Source organism: Ctenopharyngodon idella, chromosome 21 (assembly GCF_019924925.1).
Source record: "Ctenopharyngodon idella isolate HZGC_01 chromosome 21, HZGC01, whole genome shotgun sequence".
In the NCBI taxonomy this organism is placed as follows: Eukaryota; Metazoa; Chordata; class Actinopteri; order Cypriniformes; family Xenocyprididae; genus Ctenopharyngodon; species Ctenopharyngodon idella.
The window spans coordinates 18,551,785-18,572,219 of NC_067240.1; the positions used below are offsets into that span (position 1 = coordinate 18,551,785).

The following is a 20,435-nucleotide window of genomic DNA, read 5'->3' on the forward strand; positions in this document are numbered from 1 at the left end:
AAAATTAACTGATTTGTTTCAGATTTTATTTTTGATAATGCATTGTCCTTATTAAATTAAAAAAGTGTAATTAATAATTTGACCTTTCACTTTCCTTACAAAGGCTGCCAAAATAAAAATAAAAAGTCAAACATGAAAAAGAAATAGCTAATAATAGTGACAATTTTAAAATGTTAAGTTTTGTGTTCTAGTGTCAAGAAAAGAAACTCCCCAGTTTATGTTGGCACTCAACGCTGTTTTTTATTTGCCGCAAAACATCCTCCCTTTTTATATCTTTTTTTTATTACTTCTCCAGTATGAAAGCACGTCAGAGGCATGTAGGATGAATGAAGTTCATGTAGGCATGTAGTTACACGATGAACATGAGATACAGAGACGAGAACTACAGTACATATCCTGTCTGTGACTCGCACACAGGCAGTTCACTGCAATAACATTTGGCAATGCTTAAAATGAAAGGCACCGATCTCCTCTAAGGGCGTAACAAGTTTAAAACATTTTAAAACAAATTTTGGTAACCACAGGAGAAATCAGAAGAGCCAGTCGGTCAATACACAAACGCTGCATACTCATACTGTGTCATATGGTGTTTTTTTTCAGCAAGGAGATTTGGATGGTAATATTTATGGCCAAATGTCTCCTCTAGCAACACAATGTTGGGCTGCATGTGAAAAGGGAAGAAGCCCAAGCAAATCCTATGTAAAACAACAGCATAGCCTTTGCATGCGCTTTGGCGTTTGTTTTGTAAGTGAAAGCCCCAAGCTCACGCTACCTACAATTAAAAACAAAAGAAACTTTCACACCAAAAATGGACATTATGTGCCCTTATTTGCTGAAGTAAATAAATAAATGTACAGTGATATCATACCTGTTCCCAACAAATAACTCTTTCTGTTCCCGTTGGTCAACACAGTTGTGAATTAAATCAAAAATTCCTTATAAATTACATGTTCTTAGTAAAACTCTTCTAGGTTAAAACGTACCATCTTTGTCCTTTCATACAAGACAATTTCCCAATACTGTTATTTCTTCGGCCTTCTGAAGATTTTGGTAAAGGTGTGTTTCTTGCGGCCCGTGCTGGAACCTTCAGTGTCTTCTCCAGTGGAGCCACTGTCCTCGTCCACCAGGATCTTCTTGCCTGTGATATGAGAGATTCGACTGGATCCCTTTCCTGACGGGCCGTCCTGCTCGAAGGTGTAGTTGAGAGAGCGCATCGAGTCGGCTGAGGTGAGGCTAGACGGCTGAGAGTGGATCTCTCCAAGACTGGCACATTTCTCCATGCCAAAGGTCTTTTTCTGCAGCAGAAGGTTGTCGGTAGAGGAACCACCATTGGTTTTGGACCGCGTACTGTAGAGTGGAGTTGAGGAGCAGAGCTGGGCGTCTCCGGAATGAGACATAGAGAGGGAGGAATCCGATTCCGACCGGTTCAGATCCCTAAATGATGGTACAATGAGAGAGGAGGATTTCAGAATCTACCCATTTAGTTTCAATTTTTAAACTAAGTCAACATGAAAAGGCAGTCACAATCCATTTTACTTCCATATAATGAATCGATTGGATCCCCGATTATGAATCCATACAGAATGGAGCCAAACCTGAATTCAGTTTGCAGTTGATTGTGGTAGACTACTTCCCTTCAGCGTTGGGGAAAGTTATTTTTAAAAGTAATGCATTACAATATTGCGTTACTCCCTGAAAAAGTAACTAATTGCGTTACTTTTTATGAAAATTAATGTTACATTACTTTTGCATTACTTTTTCTCACCTGGGCTGGGCTTTCTTGTTTGTTTTTCAATAACAACAAAAAAAAAGTTATATTTTTTGGCAAATGTAAAGGCCCTTTCACACCAAAATTGAAATCAGTAAGCCTCAGGCTGAAGGAAATGCATATTTACGCCTGTACAGTAGAGGGCGCAGCTCAAACAAACCTTTCAGCTGTGCTGCCATTCTGGATTAAAGAAGAATAGGATACAGGAGAAGGTTCACTCTTATTTCTAAATTTAATCTAAAGTAATTTTTGCTTATTAGTATGGTTGAAGTGGATCATTGAAGGTCAGCAGCAAAGACACTGGTTAATAAAGTGAGATAAAATACATAAAGCATATTTGTGCAATTTAATATAGTTAATTATTACAGGTTTGCGTAAAATTCTGAGATTGCATTTCACTATTGAATAAAATGTTAGCAACTGTTTTTAGAATAGGAAATATTTCAGTTCTTAATTAGTTAAGTATCAATTCATAACAGGGAGGTTGTGTACAACCTACACACATGCCATGTGTGTGCACAGCAAACAGTGTGTTTGTGGTACCCGATGCTTTCAGTACTCTGATTGCTGCGTGAACCAGTGAACCCTGTTGGTGGCAGACCTGAGACCGCCTCCACTGACGTGAAGTATGAGGAACGGTACTGAAGCGCAGCAAAACGTGAGGAAGAGAGGAGTGAGGAAGATAAGACAGAGGGATGAGACAGAGAAGAAGAGAGCGAAGGCACAGGGAGAAACTCCACGTGACCGATGGAGTGGCTGCGAGTCTGCCGCACATAAGGCCGGCCGGGGGGCCGCAGGGGCCCAGCTTCACTCTCGCTGCCCTCTACCAACCTCTGTGAGCTGAGGTTCAGCGTGGGGTCTCCGTGACGCGGCCGCAGGGACACCAGGCTGGGAGCTGAGGAGAGACACACACACAGATGTTTGTCATTCAAATCATCCAGTCTCTGTGAGATACTCTATGTACATGGGAGAGATAATAAAACAATTATATCTTATTGAGATAAGCCTAACCCGTATTGGTGTCTTGGACACCGTGAATCTCAGCTGATTCTCATTTGAAACGGAGTGGAGGCTTGGAACCGGAAACAGCATTCAATATGTCATGACTTAACTAGGGTACTATTACATATGGTATTAAGATGCGTTTGGTCGATCGGATCACAAGTAGACAAGGGAGAAACATACCCGTTTACGTGTTTTAATCCATCTCTTTTGTCCACTTTTAACTAACTGCTTTTGATTGAAAGTACTGATCGCTAAATGTCAATAGATGACGTCATAATGGTGATTTCACTGATTTATATAAATACAGATCAGTGAGTGAGATAAGAATCTAGATAAGGTTTGTCCAAGAAGTTCCTAGATTTGTTGCTAGGCTTTTGAAATGAGTGAGTCGCTAAATCTAGTGACAAAATTGCTAAATTGGCAACACTACTTTCAACCACTTTTAAGATGCGTTTTGGTTGATCGGATCACAAGTGGACGACGCTAAGTACAGGTATAAATGTTTTGAGCTTGTGCACTTTTGACCACTTCCAGAGGTAGTTGAAAATGCATTCGAACGGATTGCTTTCATAGTGTAAACGCTCATGCGTTCGAACTGCCACAAAAGACCACCTACTCTCCGCCTACTGACATAATGCGTAAACTTTATGGTAAGCGCTCTAGCCAGACGGGATTTAAACGAGAGCATCAGCTTTTGTTTCTGCTCCTGATTTCTTTGAGGGGAGGGTTTATGGGCGGGTAAATGTATGAGTTTCTATTAGATCTTTCGATCTAATAGACAAAATAAGCTTGTGCAATTTACATATGAATGCGCACGGATTGAGAGACCATGCTGAGAGAACATTGTGCTTGGTACATTTTTTTTGTCTTCAAACCAAACTTGGGTCTTCAGCCGACAAAGTTTAAATCCCATTTGACTAGCATGCTTCCCATAATGTTTACGCATTAAAGGGTTAGTTAACCCAAAAATGAAATTTCTGTCATTAAGTATGTGACTACAGTGGTTCAACCTTAATGTTATGAAGCGACGAGAATATTTTTTGTGTGCAAAAACTAAACAATAACTGAACTGAAAAATAACTTCATTCAACATTTTTTTTTTTTGGAATGTTTTTGCACACAAAAAGTGTTCTTGTCGCTTCATAACATTAAGGTTGAACCACTGTAGTCACGTTGACTATTTTAACAATGTCTTTACTACTTTTCTGGACCTTGAACGGATAATTTCTTTGCTTTCTATGGGAGATAAAAAACCTCTCGGATTTCATCAAAACATCTTAATTTGTGTTACGAAGATGAACGAAGGTCTTACGGGTGTGGAACGACATGAGGGTGAGTAATTAATGACAGAATTTTCATTTTTGGGTGAACTAACCCTTTAAGTCAGTAGGCAGAGAGTAGACAGTCTTTTGTGGCGGTTCGATCACATGAGAGTCTACACTATGAAGGCGATCAAGTCGAATGCATTTTTGACTACCTCTGAAAGTGGTCAAAAGTGGACAAGCTCAAAGCGTTTTAGAGCCCATTTACACCTGTATTTAGCGTCATCCACTTGTGATCCAATCGACCAAAACGCATCCTAACAGCAGGTGTAAACGGCCTAGAGGATTACATGTGGAACACTAAGCTGTAGTGCTAAATGATATCTGGTATAAAATTACTTATTCTGTTATGATGTTGATGAAGGCCTATCTTTGTTGCAAAAGACTGACCGTAATACAAACACATGACTGAAACACATTTTGAAAGGTTACAGATGGAAGGAGTGTGCGTGATGATGATAAAAGCACATTAACTGTGGTTAATGAAGGAAAACAGAGCTGGAAAGGAAACAGAGCTGATGATGTGGCACAGGAAGTGAACACATAAAAGTGTGAAAGCATTGCAAGACTGCAGTGCAAAGGAGATAAGTGTCCACAAAAACTGTATGATAACAGATACACGGTTTACAGCCTACACAAAAATACTGCCATGGTGCAGCTCTTGGTTAGTTGTATGAATCATTAAAATGTTCAACACGGATAATGACATTATCCAGCTTATTACACGGCTACTTAAGGAATAAATGGACATGAAATATTGTTTGGAGTCAAATTATTTTGTCAGAAGACCATAGAGTGATTTAAAAGACATGAAATTAGCACAGCAAGTAGGACACTGGGTCTCATTCAGCTGTGTATATATAATTCACAACAAGTGTGTAGGCACATGAATTTGTTCTTAACCTCATTGTAATGTTAATGAATTTAGTAGTATTCTAAATGAATGACTGCATGTCCAAGGTTAGTAATTTGCATAAAACATGCACAAATCATTTCTATTTCATCTTAACATTTATAGACCTTATGCGGCAGAGAAACAAGCACGCAGACGCAGCCATCTTTAGAATTTTGTGTTTGAACTTCCGTTTTTGCGGTAGCTCTGTACGTTTCTATGGCATCACTGTTGAAGAATAATTAGAAGGTGAAGTGGATTTACTTATTGTACAGTTAACTAAAGTTATCATGAGCTTTGTAATGTTTGAAGCAGATGTCATAACAACATGTCCTCCAACCAATACGCCCATATAGGTCGTTTGTCACTTCCCTGAAATACGACCCATAGGAGCGTTTACTAAAGTTGCGCCCCTATCGCCCCTATATTTCGCATTTCGTGTAGCTCAATTGGTAGAGCATTGCAATATACAACTATATGCAATCATACGATCGTGGGTTTGATCCCAGGGAAAGCATGTGTTCATAAAGTGTATGCACTATAAATCACTAAGGGTAGGTTTAGGGATGGGGTTGGTGTAGTCGTTAATAAAAAAATGAGTTTTGCTAAATGGAAATAGGACAAATAGTGGGTAAGAGACCATGTAAAAAGTCCACACTCTGCATTTAAATGAACACGCATTTTGATTGGTAAAGGCGGTCATACGTCATTTCATGACGACAGACGTAACACGTCGCTGTCATTATTTTTACGCCAGCTAGAGGGCGCATGACTTTAAAACATAAATATAGGTCGTAATAAGGTGCTTGAAAAAACAACCTATAAGGTCATTTTTTGGAGGAGGACAGTCTCCATAACAAATGTCAGTAGACCGGGAAGATTGTGAAATGAGTGGTTCATTCATAAACCTGTAAGATCTTACCTTCATGCTGTGGAAATACAAACTAAAAGACGGAAAACAATGAGTGCAGCGCTGAAAAGGGGCGGGGCTACATAAGGTCTATAAGGCCACCAAGATTTGTTGCATACATGTGGTTTCAGTTGTTCCTACATTTTTTGGGGGTAAATTTAGAATAAATTTTAGTATGAAATATTGGTAACACTTTATTTTAGGGTCTTTTAACTAGTTGCTTATTAGCATGCATATTACTAGAATATTGGCTACTTATTAGTACTATGTATTAAGCACATATGAATGCCTTATTCTGCATGACCATATTCTACATTCTTAATCCTACCCAATACCTAAACTTAACAACTAGCTTACTAATTTTTAATAAGCTGTAAGTTTATTGAGGGAAGTCGTAGTTAATAGTGAATATGTGTTCCCTGTACTGAAGCGTTACCGAAATATTTTGATCAATCATGATTTGTTAGTGAAAATGTTTGTATGCAGCTTTCATGCACAAATTTGCATGCATAAAAGGTTAGTGAATGAGACCCATTGTCTGCTTGGAACAACAGCCAATACAGTTTAACAGGCAATTTACAAAATGTTTATGCGCAGAATGCTGCCATCGTCCAATCAGAATATTACAAAAAGCCGTCTAATAAGTTTAAATATAGGCTTTGCACCCTGGGCTTAACACTGGGTTAACATTTCTTTTAACCCTAGATTAAAGGCACTTTTAATCCTTTCAAGCATCAGTTAAAATTCTAGCTGACCCCCCAGAGTGAGTTTTTTTAAGGCGACCGTTATTTTAGAACGTTTGCTCTTATTGTTTCCATGGCGACGTGTCATGCTTGTCACGTGACACACCGCAGCCACAATAACACTGTATGACAGATGTATTGCTATTATTTTGTTTTTCTTTTTTTATTTAAAATATTCATAAACTTGCTTACCATGTCATCAACTATCTGATATTCCGATTCTCAAATATGTGTAAGTGAGTGTGTTTTGTCATTTAAAAACCTTTATAAATGATCTTTATCTTGATCTATAATGCGAGATGGGCGCCGCCATCTTAGTTTGCACCGCAGATCAGAGACCTCTCAGTCGGATTTACAGCATGTGAATTCATCAGTTTCTCCCGAAGTACATGCAAGTTAGTAGCTGGTGAACTGGAAGAACAATAAACTTTATAGTTACTTAGGCCCACTATATGTGTCTGATATGAATAAACGCCTGCAAATTATAATTGAATGAACTGTTATTGCTGCTTCCACTGATGTCTAACATCAGTGTGTATTTTACAAACTCTAAATGTATTGTTTTACTGGTGCTTATGTGTATTTAAATGTCTGAAACCTTAAAAAAAAACATTATGTTGTTGAAACACTGCATTGTTGTGATATATGACAAGCGCTGAGCGTGTCCGTCTCTGGCACTACCACAAGGAGGGAGGGGGGTTTTTCGCAATGTTAACACCAAATGTTAAAAATAACCAAAGGTTAACAAATTCAGTGTGAAAAGCCGATATATATACATAATTCAAAAAGAAAGCTTTTCTAGCTTCTGTGCCTACAGAGCATTGCTTTGCAGCATTATTTTCAATATAAAAGTGTGGTCACATTTCAACGTAATTTCACGGGCAAAAAAGATCTTTTGTCAATAGTGTAGCGATGCATGAAGCACAGCTCACACAGCTTTCTTGTGGTCAGCATGGAGAATTCTAGTGAACAATCTGAACCAGTTGTGAAATCGCATGGATTCGTATTTGTAATAAAAGAATTTCGCCCTTGAAAATTCGCCAAACAACAGTAAATGTGACCCCACCTTAACACTGCATGTTAACTTTAGTGCAAATCAGTGCAAACATGGAATCAGTGGCTTCTAATTCATAATAACATCTTTAATAGTACAGTAATGATCACAGTAGACCAAGACAGACGAAGATTTCACCTGCTTTGGTGTTTATCCACAATGAGATGAATATAAACAGCAGCACTGATTCCACATCTGCACTTTAAAAGCCTAATAAAGGGTTAAAGGTGTTTTTTAAGAGATGGATGTAAAATTTCCATCTAGAAGGTCTTAATTGGCCAGTGGGAGGGACACAGAAGTGTTTGCTTAGTGTTAGCATTGGCTGAGAGAATAAAGGGGGTGCTGCCAACCAGAATGTTTCCACAGGGTTTGGCTCTCGGCGGCCACGGGCCAAAGGTCGCTCACTCGCCGATCCATCTGCCAGGCGGCATCTGCGGACATTAGCCAATGATATCACACCACAAAAAGGCAAAGCTCAACGGAAAGCTTAATTGCCATGTATTAGGGTTAGAAAACTACTGACCAGATCATTTTAAAATGGTTATAGAGGTCTGAGAACCTTTAAATTGTGACACAGATGAATATGATCAGATTTAACTCAATGTACCACACTTGTGTGCATGATAAACTCACATTGCAGTGTTCCTGGGGAAAGTATGTCCTCATCCATGTCGTCTAGGTCATCGGAGAGCAGTAGGTGTTGGGGTGTAGCAGAGCGAATGCCCAGGAAAGCAGGGTCCAGGTTGAGGGCAGAGGCCAGAGATGACATGCCAGGGTTATTGACAATGTTATAACCGGTCAGAATCTCAATTTGCTGCCACCGATGGAGCTTTTCTCTCAGAGCAGTGGTCACTTCTCCCAGAGCCTGTCTGCAGAAGTGAGAGAGAAAGAGAGGTGAGGCTTAGTTTGGTTGCTGTACACTCTTTAAAATAAAGGTTCATTATTGGCATTTATGGTTTCATGAAGAACCTTAAAATGTCCATGGAACCTGTCCAATTCACAAAAGAAATAAGGGGCTTTCGCACTGAATAGTTCTAGGAACTCAGTTTTAGGAACTAGCCACTAGAATAGTTCCCCAAGAACTAATTTCTCCCCCAGGCCATGTTTCTGGTTGCATTCGCACCGGGAATAGGAACTCAAAAGCGGCCGACAGCGGTGTCTCTAAGCGTGGCATTTACAAACGCTAAAAACTGGTGAATGGAGGATGCCGTGATCGGAGCTGTGTCATGGGTTTCATGATAACGGAGATTGAGTGTAAACGCATAACTGAACACGACTGAAAGAGCAAAAAGTGGGGCTAAAAGACGAAATCTGCTATGACAACTTTCAGTATTACATATCATAGAGGTGGGGAAAAGAACACAACCCTACAGACAACAGGCACAGTAAATGCCGTTATTGCTGTTTTCCATGTTCATGAAGTAAATATGTTTACACAGCTTTTTAAAATTTCCGTGTGCCGGTGTTTGACCAATCAATGTACATTTATGTCACGGATAGTTCCTATAGTGCTGGTTTAGACCCTACTCTGAAGTAGGAGCTAATTTAGGAGTTCTTAGAACTAAAATCGTTCCTAGTTCCTGCGGTGCGAACACGGCAAAATCCGGGTCCTTCAGCCAATAGTTCTAGGAACTATGAAAAGGTTCCTTCGGTGCAAAAGCCCCTATAGTCTTTATATTGGAAAAAGGTTCTTCAGATTATTAAAAAGTTCTTCACGCTAAGGGGCCGTTCACACAGAGCGTGTTTTTTCCATGGACGTGTTTAACCGTTGCACTTGCATTTTGCATCTTGTACATTCTAAAAACATGCCACACAAGTATAAAAAAAAAAAAAAAAAAAAAAAAAAAGGTTCAACTTTAAAAAAAACGTGAAACTTTTATTGATTATTTTCATGCTCACACGTTACAATTTCCGGTTACAGTCAAACCAAAAATTATTCAGACATTTTTTATATATTTTTACTAGTGGGTGCAGAACACTATAGTGCATTTATGTAAGAGAGGATAGCAAAATAAAGTAAACTGTGACACATTATACCCAAAAATTCTTCATACAGCGGACTACCAGCAAAATTGCTAAAAATTTTGGACCAAAAATTATTCAGACACTTTGACCTGACCATGTTTTGTCAAGTGTTATCTGACATAATTAAGATTCATTTTTTCTGACACAGTTTAACTCTGAGGTCATATTTTATTACCATTTTTTTTTTTAAACTATTCAACTATAGCGAATAAACTGTATTAATGAATGAAATGTTCAACGTGTCTGAATAAATTTTGGTTTGAATCTATACTGTCTGTAACATATTTCCTTTGTGCATCACTGCCATTTTATTATAAAGAATAGGAGAGTATGGATGCGCATTAATTAATAAAGATCTATTTGCTCAAAATGTGGCTTTTGTTAGGTCAGTATACCTCTAATATCATGGCCTTATGTCCGCTTTAAAAGCATCTCTGTGAAGGACAAGAAACCACGCGGTGAAATGGGCTGATGGCGCAATGCGGCTGTGTGCATTGTCCTATTTGCTAAGTTCAAGGGTCCATAAAAAGACTGATACAGTAAAAAGTGCTCAAAAATTGGCTTTTATTAGGGCAGTACATCATATTTTAAGGCCTCATGTCCACTTTCACGAATTTAACTCTGTGGCAGCCAAGAAACTGCGCCGCAAAATGGGCTGATGGCACAACATATGGCTCAGCGTGCATTGTCAAATCATATGCTAAGTTTAATGGTTTATAAAAAAACATTGGTACGATAAAAAGTGATGCAAATTTGGATTTCGTTGTCCCATATAAAATATATTGATAGAGTAAAATGTACTAAATGTTTGTATTTCACAAGATCAAAACATCCTTTATTAAACCACTTTGTTGGATTTAACGCAACATGGTGGAGAAATGCTTATTTTCTTCATTCAATTCTAACAGCACTTATTGTGAGCAGAGCCATAGACATAAAGGACTTTAGATATAAAGGGAGGCTCATGCTTCAAAAAAAATGACAAACATATAAGGAGCTGGATTCAGCCTCACCATTAAAGAGGACATAAGGCCGTGATATCGGAGGTATACTGCCCTAACGAAAGCCAAATTTTGAGTGGAACCTTTATTTTTAAGTGTAGGTTAAAATGCCTCTTTATTTCACCTTGTACACTGCATACAAAAATGGCAAGAGCTTTCTCAAAATGGCGACTCACCTGGCTGACAGGATTTTGTGATCGACATCGTCCAGTGAAGGGCTGTGGGCCAAGTGGAACGTCCCAAAGATAGTTCCTCTCTTCTTCTTGATCTTTTCTGCCTGTTATGGTGGTCACAACTTCATAGTTAACAGCAATACCAGTAATAAGCTAGCTGAACAAACAGATTTAATATTCAGTTAAAGCTTGTAATATGTGAGTATGTGACTTATGTATCTCACCCCTTCTTTAGCCACTGTGAGCTGTCTTTCTGCATTCTGTTTCTTAATGTTGTAGTACTGCACCTCCACCTCGTGTGTGAGCTGCAGCCACTTCTGCAGGGCTTCAGGAGGAGACCAGCCGCTCCTCAACTCCAGCTCCCTCTCAGCCTTCTTCAGAGCCATTCGCACCTAAAACAAACACACACGCTCATAAATATTGGCTGCATTTCAGTGTTTTGAGGAGGGAAGCCTCTTCACCAGTTCCCATGGTGATGGGACACCTGTAAGGTGAATCTGTGAGAGACTGCAAGGTTCTCCATATGTTGCTGATGAATGAATGATGAAAAGAGGCATGTGCCTTAGACATAATCATGCTATTATTTTACTAGGGTTTGGAAGATTGATAGAAAAAAAAAAAGGCGTCCTATTGAAATAAACAAAATGAAATAAATTTAAGGGGAGGTACTACACATATAAATATAACTTTACAATTTTGACTTTCTGCAATATTTTGCAATATAATAATAGCTCATTTTACAATTTGATTTTTATCTTATAAATAAAATTTATACTCCGCTCCATTTATACTCTGATCCACATCGTGCCTAACAACGCTCCTTAGCTGTTATAAATTCAATGTAAACCGAGGCTTCTTGGGGCTTATTGCTTTATTGTAATACTGTACCTGTTCCAGCTCCTGCTCTGCATATGTCTGTCTGCTCAGCTCATTCTCAGTTCCCTCACGCAGTTCTCGCAGTCTCTGAGCCTCCTGCTTGGCTTCGTCAATCTCTCTTTTCATCTGCCGCTCCAGGTTGACCTTCTCCACCTCCACCGAGTGGTGCTCTTCCTGTGCGATCTGCAGCCTGAACACAAACACATTATCAATCTCAATCTGAACCACTGTTAACTCGTTGAGGTTACCCTACAGTTAATAATACTAACAGTTATATTTCCCCTGAGCCACCATCAGGTGGAGCTCTGGAGAACTGAGTAGACATGAAAAGGGAACTGGATCTGCAACACTCTACCACACCTCTTCCTCAAGAAAAAAACAGTTGAACAAGATGTGGCCTGTTCAGTGTGGTAATTCTGTGGCAAAACTTCCTTACAGCTTTACAGGGAAATGCATCCTTATAGCTATACACTGGAAGACCATTTAGAAATTTTAGGACATGGATGACTAAATTTAGTTGTGTTAATGTGGCTAATGTGGTTTCGTGTTGACAAGAAGTCTTCGATTCCATTCAAAATAATTAAAATCTGTTTTGTTTGACATATCTGTGATATCACACAGTGTTATCTTTCCTAGGCTTTCAGCTGATGCACATGATATTCTTCTCTCGTGCTGACGTAGTCCAAGTTCAAACAGGAAGTAAGGTATAAATCAAACTGTCAATGATGTGACAGTGGCCAAGGCAGAAAGTTACACTCACTCATAACTGGGAGCGGGAGCAGAAGATAAATGCAAAGGAAGGAAATGAACAGCAGACAACAACTAGAAAAGAAAAAACAGACAGATAGACAGACAGTCAGTCAGTCAGATAGATAGATAGAAAGACAGACAGACAGATAGACAGACTAACAGACAGACAGATAGATAGATAGATAGATAGATAGATAGATAGATAGACAGACACAGACTAACAGACAGACTAACAGATAGACAGACAGACAAGATAGATAGATAGTAGATAGATAGACTAACAGACAGACAGACAGATACATAGATAGACAGATAGACAGACAGACAGATAGACAGACTAACAGACAGACGTCAGACAGACAGACAGACAAGATAGATAGACAGACAGACAGACAGATAAATAGATAGACAGATAAATAGACAGATAGATAGACAGACAGATAGACAGACTTACAGACAGACAGACAGACAGACAGACAAGATAGATAGATAGTAGATAGATAGACTAACAGATAGACAGACAGACAAATAGATATAGACAGATAGACAGACAGATAGACAGACTAACAGACAGACGTCAGACAGACAGATAAGATAGATAGACAGACAGACAGACAGACTGACAGATAGACAGACAGACAGACAGACACACAGACAAGATAGATAGATAGTAGATAGATAGACTAACAGACAGACAGACAGACAAATAGATATAGACAGATAGACAGACTAACAGACAGACGTCAGACAGACAGATAAGATAGATAGACAGACAGACAGACAGACAGACAGATAGACAGACAGACTAACAGAGAGACTAACAGACAGATAGACAGACAGACAGACAGACAGACAGATAGATAGACTAACAGACAGATAGATACAGACAGATAGACAGACAGGCTAACAGACAGACAGACAGACTTCAGACAGACAGACAGACAAATAGATAAGACAGATAGATAGATAGACAGACAGATAGATAAATAGATAGATAGAGATAGATAGATAGACAGACAGACAGACAGACAGATAGATAGATAGATAGATAGATAGATAGATAGATATAGACGGTTGCATCACAAGGGACAGACGTGGTGAGAACCAAAGTGGAAACGAGGTGTCCTGATCTCTGTTCCAAACGGGATTTAGAGTGAAGGACAGAAATGCCACAAACTCAGATCCATGTGCTGCTCTGTAACACCAGCCATACTTACACAGTGACTTAATCACATTACATTCAACAAACATTCCTCCGCAACAGCTTTTCCTTGAGTAAACTAATATAGATCACCAAACTGCATCTCTCTCCTTATAAGGGCACTGCTTTAAATTAATGCACCGTAAAGAAAAGATGTTTGAATCATGAACTTCTCCGAGACCTCTGACCTCTGAAAAAAGACAGAGACACATTCTCTGTTCTGCCTCAGCGCAGCGGGCGCCAACTGAACTGAGCATGCAGTATGATAGTGCGATTGTCTGAAACACTCTGAGCCGGATTCAGCACAGCACTGCCCGTCCTTTTGCCATTTAAGGAATTTTGAGGGATGCTTGCATCACTCTGAAAAGTCTTTTGACCTGAACAGACAAAGATAGTAGGAAATGAAATCATTTCCACCAGATAGAATGATTCCTCTTTTTGTCTTTAAATAACACATTAGTGTAGATCTGACATTGTTGCATTTTGCATTTATTTCAAGTCCCTTTAGACCTAATAAGCATGTATTCTTAAAGGGTTAGTCCACCTAAAAAATGAAAATTCTGTAATTAATTACTAACCTTCACGTCGTTCCAAACCAGTAAGATCCTTCGTTCATCTTCGGAACACAAATTAAGTTATTTTTAATGAAATCTGAGAGGTATATGACTCCATAGACAGCAATTTAACCAACACTTTCAATGTCCAGAAAGGTACTAAAGACATTGTTAAAATAGTCGAAGTGACTACAGTGGTTCAACCTTAATTTTATGAAGCGACAAGAATGCTTTTTGTGCACAAAAAACAACACAAAAAAAAGAATTTATTCAACAATCTCTTCTCTTCCCTGTCATCATCCTTACGCAGTTGCCACAGTAAGCACAGAGAAAGCTTCTGTGTTTACGTTCGAATGCCGACTCAGTATTGGCCAAAGCTGATCACATGAGCAGCACAACGCGTGTGATGCCGACGCAGGAGCCGGCCAATAATGAGTCAGCGTTCTGACATAGAACCTGGAAGCGCTGAACGTAAACAACGTAAGAAAATGAAACAGAAGAGAAGATATTGTTGAATAAAGTTTGTATTGTTTTTGCACAAAAAAGTATTCTCGTCACTTCATAAAATTAAGGTTGAACCACTGTAGTCACGTCGACGGTTTTAATGATGTCTTTAGTACCCTTCTGGACCTTGAAAGTGTTGATTATCTTGCTGTCTATGGACGAGTCATATACCTCTTGGATTTCATCAAAAATATCTTAATTTGTGTTCCGAAGACGAACAAAGGTCTTACGGGTTTGGAATGACATGAGGGTGAGTAATAAATGACACAATTTTTTATTTTTGGGTGAACTAACCCTTTAATAGTTTCTGTCTTCTGTATGTTAATGTTAGCATTTCAGTGAAGCATTAACTTTTCTTCAAGTATTATTTATCTAATTAAGACTATTTGCCATGGATAACACCAAATATATACCATTTTTGGTCATACAAAAATGTCTGACAGAAGAATTCTGTGAAACACAAATCAGAATCAAGTATTCCAGAGAGCTGTGTAATAAAGTAAACTAAAATAACAAAGTCTAAAGTAATATGCATTAGTGCTCATTAGCGTAACGGAAGGCTGTTGTTTACTAATGTAATATAATGCTCTGATGAATCATGCTATTAGAAGAGTGACGTAGCCTCCTGTGCTGTAAGCTGAATGTGATGCCACTATCCTAACTGGACAAAAACACTAAACAAAGATATTTCACATTCTCAAATCCTCTATCCTGTTTTTTTTTTTGCAGTGTCTGGAACTGTCTAGAATTTCAAATAAAAATAAAAGTTTGAAGACACTAATAAGTATAACTGCTCCAAATTGAAAAACCAGACTAAAATGTATGAGTAATAAACCATAAAGGTATTTTTCAGGTTATTTTCAACCTGATGTCTGGCATGCTGTCAATTACCTCAGACCATGATTAATATTCATCCCTCAGTGTGTATAAACAAATAAGAAATTTCTTTACGGTAACTACAGCAAACAGAATTTATCGTGGAAAAAAAAGGTTTAAAACTAATCACGCTGTTTTGAAAGCATACCCATAATAACTAAGCATGTGTTAGCATGAGACTAGACCTGACAGCATCGCTTAGCAATCCTGTGTGTACAAACTTACTAGCTAAAGAGTGAACCTTGGGTTGTTTCTTTGGCTTGGGGTGTGATATAACTATCCATGAAAGACTGTTTAAAATGCAGTTCTTCCAACTCCACCTACAGGAATTACATTGCTAACTTACAACCAGATATTCCTCCACCTAGAGAAGTAGTCCCGCCTCACAAAGATGATTTAGAAAACATTTTTTTTTCTCAACTGTGCATCATGAAATATGAGCTTGACAGTTCCTCTTTAAAGCCTTCCGGCCTTCTAGCTGCTATTTACTGTAAGTGTACTCAGGACAAAACCGAGTGCTTACTTCTGCTGCAGGTCCAGGAGGCTCTGCTCAGCTCTCTGAAGCCCTTCTAGGTCCTTCATCATCTGGCCCACGTGGTCCCTAGAATTTCGGTTCTGGATGTAGGCGAACCAGCAGCCCCCCACTGCAACCATGATGGACACCACCAGCATCAAGTCCTTCAAGAAACTGTTTTCGCTTGCTGCCAAAAAGAGCAAAAAACAACACTTGAGGAACAACAAAAGGAAAGTTCACCGCAAAATTATAATTCATCCAATATCCATGGACTGTCATATTATATACTTAGTTTAAAATATGTTTTTTTATGATTTGTGCCTTTGGCATGTACACTACAGTTAAAAAGTTTGGGGTCAGTAAGATTTTTTAATGTTTTTGAAAGAAGTATCATGAAGGCTGCACGTAAACTTCTGTCTGTTTGAATATATTTTAAAATGTAATTTATTCTGGGCAAAGCTGAATTTTCAGCATCATTACTCCAGTCTTCAGGGTCACATGATCCTTCAGAAATCATTCTAATATACTGATTTGCTGCTCAAGAAACATTTATTATTATTATCAATGTTGAAAACAGTTGTGCTGCTTGATTTTTTTTTTTTTTTTGTAAAAACTGTAATACATTTTTTCAAGATTCTTTGATGAACAGAAAGTTATATATATATATATATATATATATTTGAATGGTTGTGAATGAATGTACATAGTATTGTAATATACACTAATGAATGACATACTCAAAAGACAGTGATGTCATGTGAGAATTATGACTCTTTTTCAACACACATGCCATCTGTGACCCCAGCTGACCCTGAAATGGCAGGAGCAAATGAATGTTTTCTTTCAAATGCTTATGTCTGTAATCTTTTCTTAACGTCCATTACCAATGTTGTTTTTGAGACCAAAATAAAACAGTTAAAGTATCTGACTGATGAGTCGAGGACGCTTTCATCATGTTGATCAAAAATCCGAAATATATATCCGGAATATTCTTTTAAAAACAGACTGATTTTACCAGGATGTGCAATGTGGACTGACTTGACTTTCCATGAACTAGCAAAATCACAAGCCCAAGAGCATGAGAAAGGTAAATGGAAAAGAGCCAAGGATTTTTTGGCAGGAATAACGTAATACATCAAATCAGGGTCTGCTCAGCCTGATTGTCTTCCTGTCTCTACAACTGCAGCCTAACACATGTGAGGGTTGCACAACACTGTGACATAAAACACACGCACAGATCGCTTTTAACAAGAAGTAGTACGGTAATACAAACAAGTAGTAATCTACTTAGAAAAAGTCCCAAAAGTGATGAAAAGCTCCCAGTTTGGATCTAACCATGCAGGATGTATGAATACACACCAGTATTTCTCTGTCACATCTGTCTTATGCTACGTCTACATTAATCCGGATACATTTGAAAAATGTTTTTTTTTCTCTGCTTTGGCCTTCTGTTCACACTGAGATGGTGTTTTTGTCCTGCGAAAACTGAGCTTTTTGAAGACGCTCTCCCAAGTGGAAAATTCCCTTTGCGTTGTAGTCTGGACTGAGAAAACGGAGGTATTCGAAAAGGGTGATTCATATTTAGTCGTGACGCATATTGTATCCATAGATATCTATGTTTATACAGTTCTTGTGCCTGCTATTAATTTACAGTGTTGTTAAAAATAAATCTTCATATTACATTCCTGCAAAGATGACAGAAAATTGCTGTTCTGCGGCAAAAGGGCAATTGCATTTTAGACCATACATGGAATAGCGGTTTTGAGCGTGACCTATTCACGCCAGTAAGTGGTGGTATATTTTGCAGATAAAATGATTGTGACAGAAGAATAGTGTGAGAACTTTATTATGTCTGGTCTCTCTGTATCATCTCAGTCTGCTTTTATTACGTTTTATGCATGTGCAGTAAGATGATTTAAGCGTTTTCCGACGCTGCAGTGTGGACGAATGAAAATGCTAGTGTGAGCGGAACATTTTTGAAGCAAAACGCTGTTTTTAAATGTATCTGGATTAATATAGATGTAGCCTTAATCTATTTTGCATTGGAGTGCAGAAGTGAGTCCAGAGAGGTGTTCCCCACATCAGCTGGGTAACAGGAGGATTGGATAGATGACTGGATTAGCGAGTGCTATTTCCATCTGCGATTTCGCTGCTCACATCCTGCCCAGGAAAATGGCAGGTGATGGCACAAGTAGCGGTGCCAAAATATTTGTGCAGACGTTGTTGAATCCTTGACGCTCACTCATCTTAACCGGCTTGATTTGGGATCAGGTTAAATTTCCTGTGGGTTTACTGAGGCCGACATATGATAAACTTTCGTCTTGGATTTCCTTTTCAATTATAGCACTAGTGTTTGAATCTCTTTGAATGTATATAAGGGAGTGTTTTGTTTGCACACATAATCTTTGACCAGGTCCAGGGATGTTGGATGGCACAGCGTTCTCATTTCTTCATGTGTAAGTGCTGTGGCTGAAAACTGTACACAGATTTTCCATTAGTGATATAACACCTTGAGCCCCTTTAGTAAGATTGTCTAAAACAGTGAGGAACAGTATAAACAGTGACCGGAGAGGCAAATAACTGCCATAGCTGAGATTATTAAGAAACGAACAAACCAGATTTTGGAACCAGAAGGGATCAACCAATCAGATGACAGAACAAACAATTCACAGACGCACTGGTCTATGTATACACTATATAAAGTGATTACACCAAGTTCCTTCATATTTTTAACCAAAACCATAAAGGCTCCATTTTTTTTTTAAACAATATATTTTTAAACAAATTGTATTTCACGCAGGGAGTCTGACTTGGGTCAGTAAGCTACCACCTAGCAATCACTCAGAGCAAGGGTTTTGAATCTTTTAGATGCCATGTAACTCCAAATAAGATCATTCTTATGGTTAGGGACCTCCATTCTAAAATTTAAAAGGCATCTATATAGTTTCTTGTATAAAGACCAAATTTATACTGTGAATTAATATTATAAATATGTCTAAATATTATTTGGAAAATATTTTGTTTCCATTAAGTTACAATGTAGGGGTGGGTGATATGACCAAATTCTTATTTCACGATATGAGAAATTTTATTTCACAATAACGGTATTTTATCTCATTTCTGTTATTAAAAATAAGAAAAAAGAAGCAAATTACAAAAAATAGGACAAAAACAATGTAACAAAAAAATGAAGTAAACAAATTACATTTTTCAGGTACAATAGGTTTATTTAACATTTATCAAATGTAAAAATAAAATATTGCATACTTAGTCTTCACTGTATGAATTAAATATAAAACTATTCTTATTAAAGCTAAAAAAAAGTTATTCAGTCAAAAGCAGTAAGTTATTTTCTCTTTTGTTTGATACACATTAATGACACAGGGCAGCAGCATTAGGCTGCTGTCACTTTAAGACCAAACGCACGGATCCATTATACTGATACACATCCGGTTTACACCCAACTGTTTACTTTCACTTGAGACATAACCGGCTGTTTTTACATGAATACTCCACACGATGGGTATTTTGACATAACTGCGTGTGTATTCGACCATTTAAGCGCAATTAGATGTGAAAGAGAACCGAATTCGCAATTGCATGCTGAGAGACGTGGATTTCTGTGCTTACGCTGTGTGTCAGTCAGTACGTGCACCGCATTAAGTACTTTTTCACTGCCTATTGTGCTCAATAACTTTTTAACATCGAGCATGTCACAAATTCAATATCGCAGCTTTCTGAGCATTGCACAGAGTTCCTTTTCAGGATATATTGTGCTTATAACTCTTTTTAACATCAAGCATGTCCCGCTCTTTATATTCTCATTAATGCATTTCTTCACTCTGAAATGTCACTAGTGCAATATATTTACATACTGTGACATACACGATATAGCAAAATCTCTAACGATAGACATTTTATTCTGTGGTAACAATATACGTATATCGTCATACCGCCCAGCCCTATTACAATGTTATTACAATGTAATGCTAATTTTCTACTCATAGTACTGTAATATTATAGTACTATATTTATTTATTTATATAATCAGTGACATGCAGACATCGTATGAGCTGAAATTCCAGCAACAAACTCCAGCAACATGCAGTCTTCGACAGCCTTTGGGATTAAGATGGTGCTATTTCTAATGCAGTAAAAAAAACACTTTTCTTGCCACCAGCATCTTCGATACCTTTGACCCTGGCTGAAAGTAGGTTGCTCTAGGTAAAAACATTCACATGAACTATGAATCATATGATGGAATGCC

The 20,435-nt window shown here is 38.2% G+C and overlaps 1 protein-coding gene across 3 annotated transcripts in view; it reads right to left on the reverse strand.

The window, feature by feature from the left end:
* Positions 1-214: 214 nt before the first annotated feature.
* Positions 215-20,435, reverse strand: part of stim1b (stromal interaction molecule 1b) — a 38,887-nt gene continuing 18,666 nt past the window's right edge. For 2 of the 3 annotated variants that reach the window (XM_051878914.1, XM_051878913.1), the window contains exons 7-14: positions 16,178-16,355; positions 11,782-11,959; positions 11,118-11,285; positions 10,897-10,997; positions 8,328-8,563; positions 8,045-8,125; positions 2,600-2,663; positions 215-1,434 (exon numbers count right to left, since the gene is read on the reverse strand). In XM_051878914.1, the coding sequence (XP_051734874.1) occupies positions 1,023-1,434; positions 2,600-2,663; positions 8,045-8,125; positions 8,328-8,563; positions 10,897-10,997; positions 11,118-11,285; positions 11,782-11,959; positions 16,178-16,355 (1,418 nt within the window). In that variant the 3' untranslated portion in view covers positions 215-1,022. The remainder of the gene's footprint in view (positions 1,435-2,599; positions 2,664-8,044; positions 8,126-8,327; positions 8,564-10,896; positions 10,998-11,117; positions 11,286-11,781; positions 11,960-16,177; positions 16,356-20,435) is intronic. The other variant, XM_051878915.1, reaches the window with a different exon arrangement.